The sequence below is a fragment of the Pseudophryne corroboree genome, chromosome 1 (assembly GCF_028390025.1).
Source record: "Pseudophryne corroboree isolate aPseCor3 chromosome 1, aPseCor3.hap2, whole genome shotgun sequence".
NCBI lineage: Eukaryota > Metazoa > Chordata > Amphibia > Anura > Myobatrachidae > Pseudophryne > Pseudophryne corroboree.
In genome coordinates, this window is record NC_086444.1 from 153234244 (window position 1) to 153252140 (window position 17897).

General features: G+C 43.1%; 1 protein-coding gene across 2 annotated transcripts in view; it reads left to right on the forward strand.

Moving 5' to 3' along the window:
- The window catches only part of WDR41 (WD repeat domain 41), a 103503-nt gene that overhangs the window by 42077 nt on the left and 43529 nt on the right, over positions 1-17897 (forward strand). For both annotated transcript variants that reach the window (XM_063963654.1, XM_063963658.1), the window contains exons 3-6: positions 7367-7415; positions 11267-11398; positions 13180-13242; positions 14062-14173. In XM_063963654.1, coding sequence (XP_063819724.1) covers positions 7367-7415; positions 11267-11398; positions 13180-13242; positions 14062-14173 — 356 coding nt within the window. The remainder of the gene's footprint in view (positions 1-7366; positions 7416-11266; positions 11399-13179; positions 13243-14061; positions 14174-17897) is intronic.

Consider the following 17897-nt stretch of genomic DNA (forward strand, 5'->3'; position numbering starts at 1 on the left):
CCGCTGTTATCATACTGTTAACTGGGTTCAGATCACAGGTTGTACAGTGTGATTGGTGTGGCTGGTATGAGTCTTACCCGGGATTCAAAATTCCTCCCTTATTGTGTACGCTCGTCCGGGCACAGTACCTAACTGGAGTCTGGAGGAGGGTCATAGGGGGAGGAGCCAGTGCACACCACCTGATCGGAAAGCTTTACTTTTTGTGCCCTGTCTCCTGCGGAGCCGCTATTCCCCATGGTCCTTTCAGGAACCCCAGCATCCACCACGGACTCCGAGAAATAGAATTATCGGCAAGTAAATTCTTATTTTATGTATTTGTACCTCTGTTGATATACCAAGAAATAAATGTGTGTGTGTGTGTGTGTGTGTGTGTGTGTGTGTGTGTGTGTGTGTGTGTGTGTGTATGTGTATGTGTGTATGTATGTGTATCAACTTTTTGGACATAACTGTAACCCTGACTGAGGGCCGCATTATTACTAGCCTATATAGAAAACCTACAGACAGAAACACTCTGCTACTCTCCAGTAGCCAACACACACCGGCTTTAAAGAACAATCTCCCTGTGTCACAATTTCTCAGGGTGATGCGAAATAACTCAGAAATGGACACCATGGAGAATCAGCTATCCGAGATGACCACCCGATTTATACACAGAGGCTACAAGAAAGAGACAGTATCCAAGTGTCTAGTAAAAGCCAGGAAGAAGTTTTCCGAACCGACTATCAACACACAGAGCACACCAACTGTAGATCGGATGGTATTCACAACCACATATAGCAATCAATCGAACAAGATCGCAAGGTCCATTCGCAGACATTGGCCAATCCTCACAACTGATGACCAACTTAAATTAAAAAGAAGCAACCCTCCTATGATGGCTTACCGTAGAGCACCGAACCTGAAACAACCACTGATGAGACCCCTGATTGAACACAGTCCATCTACGACACACACTTGGCTGCATGAACAGCGCCCAGGCTGCTTCAAATGCACAGGCTGCACTACATGCAGAGGTATGCTCACAGGATCATCTTTTCCGCATCCCCATTCTGGACGACCAATAGCAATTAAATACAGACTACATTGTCTGATGGACCACCTTATTTACTTCCTAACCTGCCCGTGTGGACTCTACTATGTTGGGATGACCTCTAGGAGATTTAGAGACAGAATGACAAATCACAGAACTTCCATCGATCAAGCAATCACAACCGGCACAGCGACATTACCAGTAGCCCGTCATTTTTTGACATCACGACATCAGGTATCGGATCTCAGATCGAAACTTATAGACTGGATACCCCCACCGCCCAGAGGGGGGGACCGCATTTTGCTCCTTAAGAAGAAGGAAAGTTCATGGATCCACAGACTGGACACTATCGCCCCTAGGGGCATGAATGAAAATAACCCATTGTCTATTTTTTTGAAATAACTCTTAAATCCTTTGTTCATTCAATACTTTTGTACCGTATGCACAATTTGCTTGTTATGTTTCAATACTAACATTATCGTTCTAATATGTTTATTTTCCGATCTCACCAATACACGTCATGCTTTACTTGGAGTGACCTCATAGGCCTCCTATATACCCCATTGAGAGACCCCATATCCTGATTGATCATTCACCATTTATGTGTGTATATATATATATATGTATATGTGTGTATATATATATATATGTGTGTGTGTGTGTGTGTGTGTATGTGTGTATATGTATATATATATATACATATATCTCTTTTTACTGTTGCACCTATGTGACTTATGATAATTACCTTTGTATTTTATCTATTTATATGGAACGCTCAATCACCTCACTGGCATTTTTACTCACTTCCAGGTTAATACCGGAAGTGACGCATGCGTCTCGGCGTGCGTTCCACAGAATGCATTAATAGGCTCCGATGTGAGGGTTATTTCACTATTAGTCCCCCCATGTGGCCCCTTTTGCTACAACAGCCCTATATCAAAACGAGTATTTAGATACTAGTCAGTCGGGCCACAAGCGTGACTCACTTCCGGTTAACACCGGAAGTGACGTTTGCGTGTCAGGACCCGGCGCAAGTGTGCTCCTTATATTAGCTCCCTCCTGTGATGCTATACTAAGACTGAGCATCAACTAAACTACATTAGCCCCATCACATTAAAATCTCTACAAGCTTTATCCGGACACGCGACCCACTTCCGGCGGAACCGGAAGTGACGTTTGCGTGTCATGACCCGGCGCGAATGTGCACCTTATGGTTACTCCCTTCTGCGATGCTATACTATGATTGAGCACTCCACTTCACTACAACTACATTAGCCCCATTACATTAGGAATTCCACCAGCATTGTATTCTGGCCACGCGACCTACTTCCAGCGGAACCGGAAGTGAGGTCTTTTGCGTTCCACCATGCGTTCCAACACGCCCCCAGTCATCTGGAAGGCGGGAATAGCACCATTCCTGGGTATATAACAGGGGCCTGTGAGGCATATCCGGTGCTCCAGTTTCCCTACTCACTTTGATTTATGCTGCATTGCTGTCTGGTTGTATCTGATGCTGTATACCTTGAAAAAGGTCCTGGTGTGGACCGAAACGTTGGACATTTCCTGGAAAACTGTGAGACAAACTTTACAATAAATATTCACTTTTTGATTTTTTGAAAATCCATTTGGAGAGTGCTGTCTTTTCCACATAGTGGAAATACTGATATATATATATATATATATATATATATATATATATAGCCAGAAGAATAGGCGGCACTCCAGAGACTTTATTTCCAATGCTTTTATTGAAGGTTCATCCTACAATTGTTTCGGGCCGTTGCCCGTCATCAGGGATGTACAACACAATGCAAAAACCAAATATATACCCTCACCGAGACCTCCCCCCACCTGTAAAAAGTTTTAACTTACCACACCTGTGCAGGCTGTCTCCGTTCCGTTCACCCCGCTGACCGCCGCCAACACACACTGTGCGGCTGCTTCCGTACAGCGGGTGACGTCATCGAGAGGCGTCCACAGGGAGGAAAGTATCGTGCACACTTAGTTACCTAGGCAACTGACACAACGTAGCCATAAAACACACTTTAAGTATGCCGCATAGCAAACAGTTTCTCTTTTATATTGATACTAATCCATGCGGGCAAATATATACAAATCGTGACAGAAGACAATACATTAAGAACAGAATAAAAATGAGAAAAGTTAAAATATGGGACACTATTAGAACATTTGTTTATAGCTCCCTTTAGTGTAAAGGGAGAAACATATCAATAGATCATATTGGTGTGCTCTTTGGAAAAAGAAAGAGATATCATGCTGCACAAATAGATAAACAGTGATACTAATATATGCAGAACATGCTATATAATATATCAACCGCATATAGACACAAAGTTACAAAAAGCTATGTAAGCCGTGTTGTTCGTTCAATCCCCTAGGGGCCAATGTGTCCAACTTGAAAATCCATCGACTCTCAAGTTGGAGTAGTTTTTTGCCTCTGTCACCCCCTCGTATGGATGCTGGGACCTGATCAATTAATTTGCTTCTAATGCTCGCTATACTATGTGAAAGCTGGACACAGTGGCGAGCCATCGGCTGATCACTGGTGCCCGATTTCAGTGCTGCTCGTATAGACGATCTGTGATTGGCCATTCTTTCTTTGAACTGACATTCTGTCTTGCCCACGTAATATAAGCCACATGGGCAAGACAGAACGTAAATAACAAAACGTGAAGTGCACGTAAGTGGAAAGTTAATGGTATATTTTTTGCCAGATCTGGAATGGCAAATAGAATCGCCAATCAACATAGAGCGACATGTGGTACATCCAATGCACCTAAAGCAACCAGGTTTTCGTGATCGAAAATGTGCCTGGGATTTTGGTTTCATTAAATCTGTTATATCTAATTTTACCAACATGTCTTTAAGATTTTTCCCCCTAGCATATGCAGGCATGATTCGGGTATTGTGTAAACCAGGTAGGTCTTTATCTGTACTAATAATAGGCCAGATCTTTTTAATTTCTTTGCACGTGCTTCCACTTTTATTAGTATATCTGTTTACCCAAGGGATCTTATATTGGTCATTAGCTGTCGATATTTTTCCTTTTAACGCCTCCTCCCTTGAAATCTGGCTTACCCTAGATTTTGTGTCCATCAGTAATTTTGTGTTATATCCCCTCTGTTGAAACCTGGTCACCACACCCTCCAGAGCAGAATCAACCTTAGAGGGATCACTTGTAATGCGTCGTGCTCTGAGCATTTGGGAGTATGGTAACCCGTGTTTCAGGGAAGGGGGATGAAAACTGTCTCCCCTCAACATTGTATTGCGATCTGTATCTTTGACATAAATGCGTTAGCGTACGATGGGGCCACATTATGTGTTGGGTGGAGAAGCCCCTCCTATTGAACAGCCCGTACGGTCATCATGTCATCTTGTATGTTAGATACATAGATGACTTGTTGATTGTGTGGGGAGGTTCTAGGGAGGAGTTACAGCAACTATTGGACAATCACAACTCTTCTACTAGTGTTGTAAAGCTGACTTACAATCTAAGTACCATCAGTGTTAACTTTCTAGATGTAAGTATTACACATACTAATGGTCATTTGACTACATCATTGTATGTCAAAGATACAGATCGCAATACAATGTTGAGGGGAGACAGTTTTCATCCCCCTTCCCTGAAACACGGGTTACCATACTCCCAAATGCTCAGAGCACGACGCATTACCAGTGATCCCTCTAAGGTTGATTCTGCTCTGGAGGGTGTGGTGACCAGGTTTCAACAGAGGGGATATAACACAAAATTACTGATGGACACAAAATCTAGGGTAAGCCAGATTTCAAGGGAGGAGGCGTTAAAAGGAAAAATATCGACAGCTAATGACCAATATAAGATCCCTTGGGTAAACAGACATACTAATAAAAGTGGAAGCACGTGCAAAGAAATTAAAAAGATCTGGCCTATTATTAGTACAGATAAAGACCTACCTGGTTTACACAATACCCGAATCATGCCTGCATATGCTAGGGGGAAAAATCTTAAAGACATGTTGGTAAAATTAGATATAACAGATTTAATGAAACCAAAATCCCAGGCACATTTTCGATCACGAAAACCTGGTTGCTTTAGGTGCATTGGATGTACCACATGTCGCTCTATGTTGATTGGCGATTCTATTTGCCATTCCAGATCTGGCAAAAAATATACCATTAACTTTCCACTTACGTGCACTTCACGTTTTGTTATTTACGTTCTGTCTTGCCCATGTGGCTTATATTACGTGGGCAAGACAGAATGTCAGTTCAAAGAAAGAATGGCCAATCACAGATCGTCTATACGAGCAGCACTGAAATCGGGCACCAGTGATCAGCCGATGGCTCGCCACTGTGTCCAGCTTTCACATAGTATAGCGAGCATTAGAAGCAAATTAATTGATCAGGTCCCAGCATCCATACGAGGGGGTGACAGAGGCAAAAAACTACTCCAACTTGAGAGTCGATGGATTTTCAAGTTGGACACATTGGCCCCTAGGGGATTGAACGAACAACACGGCTTACATAGCTTTTTGTAACTTTGTGTCTATATGCGGTTGATATATTATATAGCATGTTCTGCATATATTAGTATCACTGTTTATCTATTTGTGCAGCATGATATCTCTTTCTTTTTCCAAAGAGCACACCAATATGATCTATTGATATGTTTCTCCCTTTACACTAAAGGGAGCTATAAACAAATGTTCTAATAGTGTCCCATATTTTAACTTTTCTCATTTTTATTCTGTTCTTAATGTATTGTCTTCTGTCACGATTTGTATATATTTGCCCGCATGGATTAGTATCAATATAAAAGAGAAACTGTTTGCTATGCGGCATACTTAAAGTGTGTTTTATGGCTACGTTGTGTCAGTTGCCTAGGTAACTAAGTGTGCACGATACTTTCCTCCCTGTGGACGCCTCTCGATGACGTCACCCGCTGTACGGAAGCAGCCGCACAGTGTGTGTTGGCGGCGGTCAGCGGGGTGAACGGAACGGAGACAGCCTGCACAGGTGTGGTAAGTTAAAACTTTTTACAGGTGGGGGGAGGTCTCGGTGAGGGTATATATTTGGTTTTTGCATTGTGTTGTACATCCCTGATGACGGGCAACGGCCCGAAACAATTGTAGGATGAACCTTCAATAAAAGCATTGGAAATAAAGTCTCTGGAGTGCCGCCTATTCTTCTGGCTGTTGATGGATTCCATATCCTAAGGAGGGCACCGGAGCAATTATCAAGGTAGCAAGGGGAGTGCCGGCTACATTGCTGCTTTATATATATATATATATATATATATATATATATATATATATATATATATAAATAATACAAAAATCCACAATCTGGCACACCTTTTGTAAGCCACAACAGATTGCCTGCCAGGGTGCCCTCCTAGGGGCCAGCAAACCCCATCCAATAGGCAAATCAACAGAGGCGGCACTCCTGGACTCGTTTTAAGATGAAGAATAAAGGGCTTTACTTCAATGTTTTGGGGCACTTCCTCCAATCCCCCCCCCCCCCCCCCCCCCCCAATCCCCAGGCCCTATATGTCTTTTGACATGAATATCCTGACTTGAAAATCCTCAGTAAACCTATTGTTTACGTTCTGCATTTCATGTGGTGGCTGCTTTGTTTTAGCTATTCTGGCTGACTATAATTTTAGATATCTAGGGGCCCATTTATCAACAAGTTCTTATTTGAATGATATTTAGCCTTATTGCTCTGTGCATTTTTCTTCCTAACTGGAATTCATCACTGACCTGCTCACCAGCGAGCGGTAGTGTATAGAAGCAAGCGGCATTGGTTTTCTTTGCCTGTCAGCTCTGACAAATTTATCTGGCAAGTTTTCTTCACAAAATCCGGCTCATGCGCCGGATATCAGACCTAATACAACTTCAGACAAGTTACAGCCTGTCTTCAGCCTGTTGCCAGGTTATGCAGCTGCTGAAATGCATTCTGGGTCTGGACCCAGATGCCTAGAGCTTGCCCGCCGGGGATGTACCGCTTCTGAGCACAATATAAGACCTCCAGCACCCAGGAGAATTCCAAACAAGACAACGAGAGGTAAGTAGAAAATACCGCTCCTTCATAAATTCACAAGCCAGTTATTTTATATGGGAACGTGAAAATAGAAAAACAGCTGTAACGTTAATGATAGATACCTGAAATTAACATACACAACAAGTGTTAAACCCCTAAAACGTGTTGATAAATAGGCCCCCAGTATTTATACATAAATTGCCAGAAGACATTTACAAGTTCCTCCATACACAGTCATCGTAAATTCATTCTGCAAATCCTCATTGCTGTTTTTCCCTCTTCCATTTGCACCAGGTTTGCATCCGCTTGTGACGATGGCTCAGTCTTGGTTTGGGATGTTCAGGTATGGTGTCTATAAAAGGATTATTAATTTACAATTTTAGAAGTACAGTCTGTTTTAGTTGTGGCTGTGATATATGGTAATGTCTTCTCTTAAAGGGCGATATCTCACAGCTGGTCTGAGCAGACAGGAGGACCTGACCTAGTTTGAATCTGTCTGCTATCCTGTTTGCTTATAACTCACATGGATTCGAAATCTGCAGTGTTTTGGAACACAACTTGAAATTGTATGAGTCTGTGCAGTCCATCAGCCCTAGTGTGACCGGAGCTTGATGGGGTATCCAGTCAGGATCCCTGCAGTCAGAATACCGACACCAGAATCCCAACACTATCCGGCATCCTAAATAGGTTCACCATCCTGGAGCTGAAATACCAACAGTAGCTGCAGAGCGAGGAGACACCAGGGGCGGGTGTTTAGGTTTAGACTGTGGGGGGAGAGTTAGGCAGCGCCCTGGGGTGGCTCGAGTTAGGCTGCAGGGACGGTGGGTTAGGTACCCCCCACGAAGGGTTAGGTTTAGGCTGCAGGGACGGGGGTAAGGTTTAAGTACCACCGAGGCGGTTAGGGGTAAACAAGGGCCCCCCCCTTGTTGTTGAGTATACTTACCGTTCCCATTCCCTGCCGAACATCGGGATGCCGCGGTTGGTATTCTGACTGCCATCATCCCGGCCGCCGGCAAAACAAACCCAAGCCCTTGATGGGTTCCATAGGATGGAAGCACCTCATGTGCCGCTAGCCTAATTCATGGAATCCTTCATCATTCTCCCTTGTAATCACATAATGTGTATTATTAAAAGGTGACATTTTGGAACCGTTTGTAAATGATCACACATCTTTTATGTTTTATATATTTGTTATTTTTCTAAAAATATATTTTTTATTGAAGTGCAAGAAAAAATATTGCAAGGAAAAATCAATATCTGATATACAGAGTAAAGGGTGAAGTGTGTAGAAAAATGTTGCTTTGTAGTTTGTATACCAAAGAAAGAAAACAATATCAAGGCGCTAATAGAAGCCGGAAGCAGAATTAAATATATTATCAAACCTGTAGCCGCTGTTTAAATAAATCTTCTTTGTGTGGTTTATAATAGAAAAGGGCTAATTGTATAGAAACAGTAACCAGAACATAAAGGTAAGATGATAACTAAAGCATTTATTACAAATAAGGAAATAACAAATGTTACAACAATGTCACAAAAAAAATGCCTGGTAACAGTCAGTACACGGTAAACAATGGAAACATTGTAATAAACATGATGGCATGCAATTGGTCCATAGTCCAGTGATTTGATATATGTGTAAATAAATGTATAATATTAAAGCAAAAAGTTGCTCTTTTGTGACCAAACAAAAATGCACCTTTAATAATACACTGGGGAACCGTAATATAATGAAAAGCAGGAGCCTGAAGAGAGAGATGAAATCCTTTGGTCTCACAATATACTGTACCTTCTGTGAGAGAGTCACCAGGTGTTTTTTTTTTTTTTATCATCTTACCTTTTAAACATTTAAGTATTTTCTCTATACTCATTTCTATTATAAACATGGATGGCTGTTTTAAACCAAATGGTTTAAAGAACAAAAAGAAACCCACTGTTTTTAAAAGAAAATGATGCTATGACTACAGGCAGGACACCGTGACATCTTAAAAAAAAAAAACCTATTATCCAAAAATCTAGTGTTTTTATTCAAAATGTTTAATGCTAGTGGCATGTCCAGTGCTAATGCCTAACCTTGTGTGTGTGTGTGTGTGTGTGTGTGTGTGTGTGTGTGTGTGTGTGTGTGTGTTTCTCTGAAAAGCGCTTTTGCACTTTCCTTTTTGTGTTACTAATTCAGGTTTATTTAATTATAAGTAATAAGTAAGACTGGGATATATTCAATTGCAGTCGAAAACTGCCGTCTGTCGAAAAGACGGCAGTTTTCGACTTTTTAAGGTCGAATCCTGATTCGACCTATTCAGAGCTTTTCGACAAGTCGAGGCATTCGACTTGTCGAGAAAAGCACGTGGGTCGGCGGAATAGCTGCTAATCCACGTGTTGATGTCGAAAACGGGGCCAAATCCAACCGGTTTTGGCCCTCTTTTCGACTATCTCAATCCGACATCAAAATGATGTCAGAATGAGATGGACCCGGAGGAGGCGAGGGGGGGGGAGCCGCAGGGACAGCCGGCGGGCATACAGGGAGATCATCGCTATAGTAGCGCTGCAGCTGGATGTCACTCACCCGCCCGACCTCACGGCAGTTTCCACCCGGCTCCAGCACGCTGTTGGAGCCGGGTGGAAGCTGCCGTGAGGTCGGCGGCTGAGTGACATCCTGCTGCAGCGCTACGGTAGCGCTGATCGTAGCACTGATGTCTCCTGTATGCCCGCCGGCTGTCCCCTCGCGGCTCGCCCCCCCTTCGCCTCCTCTGCGTCCCATCTTAATTCGACTTGAAAAAGTCAAATTAAGATGGGGATTGAATAGGGGTTGTCGGATCCATTCCGACAAATACATGTCGGAATGGATCCAACTTTAATTGAATATACCCCTAAGTGGGATATTCTATTAGCCCTGGTAAAACATTGGGTGTGAAAAATGTATATTTTTCCCAATGTTTCACCGATTATTTTTTTTTACAGGCTATCCAGATTGATCGCCTGTTAAAAAAATGCCCTTTCTCCCGAAAACACACAGGTTCAGTGAAACCTGTGTGTTTTTCGGTAGAAAAAGAATCCCCGATGACCGGTAAAACCTGCAGCGTCCCCGTCCTCCTGCTGATGAAGGGGATGCTGTGTGGCCGCTGACTGGGGGAAGCTGCCAGGTGACTGCTGCCGCTGGGGATCTGTGTGCGGCTGCGGTGTCCCGATGACGCGGGTCCTGTGTGGCCGCTGGCTGGGGGAAGCCGCCGGGTGACTGCTGCTGGGGGTCTGTGTTCGGCGCCGTGCCTGTGTGTCTCACAGGCAGTCGGCGGTGGCGTGCTGCAACGGGAGCTGTCAGGAGCCGGCATCCGGTGCAGTGTCAGGTAACCCGATAAGCCACTGCTTGTGCTGGCTTATCGGGGGTAATAGGGTAGCCCCTGGCGGGACAATTAGCCCCGGTAAATTACCGGGGCTAATTGGATATCCCCCTAATGCTTAACATTAACTTGTTATTCTTATTTTCAATTTCATCTATATCTGTGTGGACTTTGTATGTTTTTAATATGTTTAATCTATCTACAAAAATGCAGATATATAGTCAAACAACAAAGAGAAAGCAGGTGTTGGGGCATATTCAGACTGTAATAGGAATGATAAGTAGTTTTTTGAAAGCTGTAAATAAATCATATCAAAGCCTAATAACTTTAGATTGTTATTGTTAGAAAGCATTAAACATGGTTGATCAAGGTTTCTAATACAGAGCATTCTTTCACAGCATTAATATAATAAGTAGGATTCAATTATTTTTCATTAAAACGTTCATGCAAAAAAAAATTGTTTCAACAAAAAAAAACTGTTCAGACAAAAAAAAAATCCACAAACGTTTTGGTTTTTTTTGGTTTTTTTTTTCAATGTTATTTTTCCAACCTTGATTATAAACCACACAGCGATTTATTTAAACAGCGGCTATAGGTTTGATAATACAATTAATTATCCTGCCAGGTTCTATTAGCGCTTTGGATTTTTTCTTTTTTTGGTATACAAACTAAGAAGCAACATTTCTGTGACCGATAACTTCATTGGGATCCTTAGTAAATATTGTTTTTCTTGTGTTTTGAACGCATTATTTTTAATAGTGCAGTTGTCAGGTTTTTTCTTTTTGTTTTTGTCAATTTATAATTGTATTTCAGAATTTATGACAATGCTGTAGCTCCAACTTATCTTATGTATCCCTCCCAGACTGGAGAAGTGCTTTTTGAGCTCCTCGGGCACACTCAGAAGATCACCGCTATTGTTGTATTCCCAGGAAATGAACCAGATGGCGAAAGAGTTGACCTTATCCTGACTGCATCTTCTGATAAGACAGTCATTGTATCCTTAAGTTATGTCTTCATACACAATTGCCTATCATACATAGGTGCAGACAGGGCAGCTGCTATGGGGCCCAGAGCTGAGAGGGGCCCACCTTCCCAAGTTACAGTTACATGTGTTCTATACATTTACCCCATTGTGTGATACATAGGGGCCCATACAAACATTTTCCTTGGGGCCTCTCTATATCTAGTAACGCCTCTGGAGCTGCTCATTGTAATGTGGTATAAAATGAACTGGAAGGCATTATTATGTTATAGAATATGAACTGGGGCACTGTAATGTGGCACAATATGAAGTGGAGGCACTATAGTGTGCATAATATGAACTGGGGACACTGTTGTAATGTGAATTGTGGGTACAGTGTTTCATAATGTGTACTGGCAGCCCTACAATGTGACCTAATATGACAATGGCACTACTATGATTCCCAAAATAGACTAGGTCTCTACTATGTAGCCTAAAATGAACTGCTGCAGAGAGGTGTCTCTCGACGCAATTGGGACAGGGGCCCCTCCAAAAAGTTGCTATGGGGCTCTCAAAGTTCTCTCTACGCCACTGCTAATATCTAGTAATTACTTAACTCCCTTGTTTATTATAATAATTGTATGAATCTTTTTGGCTTGCTATCACTTAATACAGCGGTTTCCAGCCGGTGGTACGCGTACCCCCGGGGTACGCGCCAGACTTCACAGGGGTACTCTAACTCAAAACCGGTAATGGCGGCTGTCGTGGTCCTGCTTGGATGACACCGGACCCCGGGACACACCACCGTGGCTGGATGTAGGAGCCCCCGGCTCTCGTGCTCTGAGGATGCCGGGGACGCTCTGAGGGTGCCAGGGACGTGAGGGGACATATCAACCCTGCATACAGTACACAGCCAGTTTACTCCTCTGCTGTAAGTGCAGTACTGTGTATATTTTAACCGGACCCGGCAACGGGGTGTCAAATGGGACACCTGTACCAGGCCCCAAGGGTCAGAGGGGGCCGAGGATCTGGGGCATGAAAACATGAGGCTGCAGTGCGTAAGAATTCTTTTTAAACTGTGCGCTCTGGGCCGCCCCCAAAAATGTATTAAAAAAGCAATTAATATGCGCAACTTGTACTTGTAATGCTGTTTTTGTTTTAGAGTTAGGCTGCAAAAAAAATTTGTAAAATCAAAACTAAAAGCCTAAAAATGCCACTAAAGAGTTGTTTGATTACTTAGTTAACCAAAGAACATTACTGCCTAACAAAAACAAACTCTTCTGGCGAGGACAGATGGGTGGGGGGAATTATGAGACAAGGGGGTACTCAAAAATCAAAAACTTATCAAAGGGTAGGAGAGAGAAAAAAGGTTGGAACCGCTGACTTAATAAATAGTTTGATTCTCCCCTTTGTTTTGTTTTTTTGTGTATTTTTTTACCGCAGTCAACTTGCCTACAATACAATTTTAAATGCATTCCAATATTGATTTTTTATTTTTTTTTAATTTACATTCCTATATTGAAACAAAAACACCATGAGTAAAGTAGCAAGTCATATCTGTATGAGTCAAACATTTTGACCAGCATTCACAATGGAAAATAATATACAATAAACAATCTATAGCGTGTTTCCAAAGGCATACATTGTATAAACAAGATAAAAATAAAGATATAACTATAAAAGAAAAACAGAAAGTCAGAAAACAGTCGGATTTGAAGCAGTTTTATACTCTTTGTATTATGTGAAAAACTGATGAATAATTATTCCACCAGACCTAAGAATCCACATAAAGACTTCTTAACTTCTAAAATCAGGGCTGGGATTGTGAAAGTGGCCAGCAGTTGCAGAAGGCCTCAGACTTCCATTCTACAGTAAAGGTGATTACAGAATGGTGTGATGGTTCGGAACTACAGTACATATATATAAATGTCAAATGCTGCATGGTGGACACACAAATCTGTAAGCAGAATACAGAATGAATGTCGGTATAATGCCACCAGCAACAGAGGCATGGTACCGTGGAGCTATAGTGCCAGATATGAAGGCAGGCCAGCAATAAGCGGCATCCACAAAATACAAACCATAAAAAAGACCCATGAAGTAGGTTCAGGGTAAAAGCCGCTTGACCTCAGCAGCTGTTAAGAGGCTGCAATCCCCAGTAGTAACTACAGTAACACAAAGAACACACAACACAGTGCAAAAATATAACCTCATTTGCACAAATCTCACTTTGATAAAAATATACTTTTAATATTGTAAGACTGTGTACAGTATGTGAATCATCTTTCATTGAAATGATGAGTTTATTGTGTAATAACTATAGTATAAAAGATTATATATATCATACCTTTTATTTCAAATAAATTGAAAGGATCAAATACTGGAATAACATATATATTCCCCATCTGGGGAAAATCTGGAAGTAAAGTATGTTAAAAATTAATTTACCATGACTGGTACCAAGTTTCATAGGTCCTAACAAATCAAATGAGAAACATCTGTCCCAGTGTGCATAGCGCAGGTACAGTACACATCCTGTACAATAAATCTGGAGTTTACACTTAGCTACCAAGGCTTGTAGGGAAGGTGGTTCCTGTCCCATGCTTGATAATGCACATGGTAATTCCAATTAACTATACACTACTAAAATATTGAATGTATCCTTTATTTTATTTGTACAATACTATTTAAAACAGACTCTAATGGGACTTCAGAGCCTGGATGTGTGGCTGTCTGGTGGGAGTGAACTTCGTGTGTGGAATCGGGATTTTAAGCTCCTGGCTGAGTCTGACTTCTTTGCTGATGGAGGTCAGTCAAGCAATGTTGCTACTCTTTTTGATTGCCCTGTAGCAAAAATGTATAAAGTTTATACAGATGTATCCTCATACATATAGCCTCAATACTCAGCACTTTTATTTCTTCTTCCTCCACTAGGAGCCACAGAGATGAACTCTGGGTATAGCCTTGAAAGGAGAGTCTGGACGGGATCTGGTCTCTAGGTCGACACTATCTAGTTCGACCACTATTGGTCGACAGTAACTAGGTCGACAGGGTTTCTAGGTCGACAGGGTTTCTAGGTCGACATGTTCTAGGTCGACAGGTCAAAAGGTCGACATGAGTTTGTCACAAATTTTTTCTTTTTTTGAACCTTTTCATACCTAGCGATCCACGTGGACTACGATTGGAACTGTAATCTGTGCCGAGCGAAGCGAGCCATGCAAGGGGACGCGGTGCACTAATTGGGGTTCCTGGTCACTCTACGAAGAAAGCGACACCAAAAAAATATAAAAAACTCATGTCAACCTTTTGACCTGTCGACCTAGACCCTATCGACCTAGTTACTGTCGACCAATAGTGGTCGACCTAGACACTGTCGACCTAGTTACTATCTACCTTCCATACCACACCCGTCTGGACACCAAAAAGTTACTTATTTTTTCCCTAGCAGCTCACTACTCTCTCTCCAATACACCCCAGTCACCGGTTTGGTGTTGGCAGGGGCAGGCACTGTTTGTGGGGGAGGGGAGGGGGGGTTAAATGGTCCCACGGTACTTTTAATGTGTTTATTTCATTTTATTTTGCTTTTCAATAGAGCGGCCAGTGAAAGGCATCCTATAGGCCTTACTGCCGCTCCAGTGATCCCAGTTTACGGTGGTGGCATCACCAGCGACTGGGTCGGTGACTTCCGCTGCGGACTCCAGGAGCGACAAGCACAAATCTCCCGGACCCCTGAGACAGGACACAGACCAGGACAGGTAAGTGCGGCTCCCTGCACTAGGGGCTGCTAGGTAGCTGCACTAGAGGACGACTTCAGTTCTGTTACTCACAGGGGGGAGTTATTGTATCTAGTGGGGCACATTTAAGAGGCGTACTCCTACCTAAAATGGTGGGCATGCCATTGACACAAGTGTCTTAACCTCTTAGGTGCTGACCTCTGCCGTGGCTGCATTCCTAGCGCGCTGACATGAACTCTGAGAAAGTTTAGAGATTCTTCCTTATTGAAGGGAGGTCCTCATTTGTCCAGAGTTGGAACTAAGCGCATTGGTTCATTTCATCTGCTACCAGCTGCGGATCAGACCAGAGTGGGAGTCCCATCCTCCGGATGCCTAATTGCTGCTCTTAATGGTCACATTATAGTGAACTCCAGTTTGCTATTGTATGATTAATGCAAATAACTCCCATCAGTAAGGAACCTGCCTCTAAAGTAAAAGGTGATGAGGCCGTTCTGTGTCTTTAGTCACAGAGCAATTGCTTAGCAACAGTGTGACCAGAGTTTCACTCTCTCTAGCCCCACTTATTTCTCTATTTGTGGCACTTAACCATTCATAGCTACTTTTCTGTGGGAGATGCTCTTGGATTACTTTAAAATGTCTTCCAAGAGTAAGGCACCACGGGAGGTGGGTGCTCCTGTGTTACTTAGCTTTTGAACCTGTACTGACATACTTTCTCCTCAGGGACATTCGCACTGGTCTGCATAGAGCCACCGTGGATGCAGTCCATCACTTAGTACAGGCTTGGGCTCCGTTGTCTACATCTTTCAGCAGAGGTTTTGATAGAGATTGCACAGCTAAAACCGGACTTTCCAGCTCTACTCCCTGTCTGGTTATGCTTTGGAATAGAAAGCTAGTGTCTCAGTTCCCTCAGTATACAGAGGCTCTGAAAAGGATTAAATCTGCACTTTTAAGCAAGCATTCTGAGCAAATCCCCAGGTGTCCCTTCCTGCTTCTCCTCGGTAGTTCTTATAATAAGAATTTACTTACCGATAATTCTATTTCTCATAGTCCGTAGTGGATGCTGGGGACTCCGTCAGGACCATGGGGAATAGCGGGCTCCGCAGGAGACAGGGCACATCTAAAAAAGCTTTTAGGTCACATGGTGCGTACTGGCTCCTCCCCCTATGACCCTCCTCCAAGCCTCAGTTAGGTACTGTGCCCGGACGAGCGTACACAATAAGGAAGGATCTTGAATCCCGGGTAAGACTCATACCAGCCACACCAATCACACCATACAACTTGTGATCTGAACCCAGTTAACAGTATGATAACAAAACGAAGTAGCCTCTAAAAAGATGGCTCACAACAATAATAACCCGATTTTTGTAACAATAACTATGTACAAGTATTGCAGACAATCCGCACTTGGGATGGGCGCCCAGCATCCACTACGGACTATGAGAAATAGAATTATCGGTAAGTAAATTCTTATTTTCTCTAACGTCCTAGTGGATGCTGGGGACTCCGTCAGGACCATGGGGATTATACCAAAGCTCCCAAACGGGCGGGAGAGTGCGGATGACTCTGCAGCACCGAATGAGAAAACTCCAGGTCCTCTGTAGCCAGAGTATCAAATTTGTAAAATTTTACAAACGTGTTTTCCCCTGACCACGTAGCTGCTCGGCAAAGTTGTAATGCCGAGACTCCTCGGGCAGCCGCCCAAGATGAGCCCACCTTCCTTGTGGAGTGGGCCTTTACAGATTTAGGCTGTGGCACGCCTGCCACAGAATGTGCAAGTTGGATTGTGCTACAGATCCAACGTGCAATCGTCTGTTTAGACGCAGGAGCACCCATCTTGTTGGGTGCATACAATGTAAACAACGAGTCAGTTTTTCTGACTCCAGCTGTCCTTGAAATATATATTTTTAATGCTCTGACAACGTCCAGTAACTTGGAGTCCTCCAAGTCGCTAGTAGCCGCAGGCACCACAATAGGCTGGTTTAAGTGAAATGCCGAAACCACCTTAGGGAGAAATTGAGGACGCGTCCTCAATTCTGCCCTGTCCGAATGGAATATCAGATATGGGCTCTTGTATGACAAAGCTGCCAACTCTGAAACTCTCCTGGCAGAAGCCAGGGCCAACAGCATGGTTACCTTCCATGTAAGGTATTTTAATTCTACCGATTTTAACGGCTCAAACCAATGAGATTTGAGAAAATTTAGAACCACGTTCAAATCCCACGGTGCCACTGGAGGCACTATTGGGGGTTGTATATGTAGTACACCTTTGACAAAAGTTTGTACTTCAGGCACTGACGCCAATTCCTTCTGGAAGAAAATTGATAAGGCCGAAATTTGAACTTTAATAGACCCCAATTTTAGGCCCATAGACAATCCTGCTTGCAGGAAATGTAAGAATCGACCCAATTGAAATTCTTCCGTTGGAGCCTTCTTGGCCTCACACCACGCAACATATTTTCGCCAAATGCGGTGATAATGTTGTACAGTCACTTCCTTCCTAGCCTTAATCAAGGTAGGAATAACTTCCTCTGGAATACCCTTTTCTTTTAGAATCCGGCGTTCAACCGCCATGCCGTCAAACGCAGACGCGGTAAGTCTTGGAACATACAAGGTCCCTGCTGAAGCAGATCCCTTCTCAGAGGTAGAGGCCACGGATCCTCCGTGAGCATCTCTTGAAGTTCCGGATACCAAGTTCTCCTTGGCCAGTCCGGAGCCACCAGTATCGTTCTTACTCCTCTTTTCCGTATAATTCTCAGCACCTTTGGTATGAGAGGCAGAGGAGGGAACACATACACTGA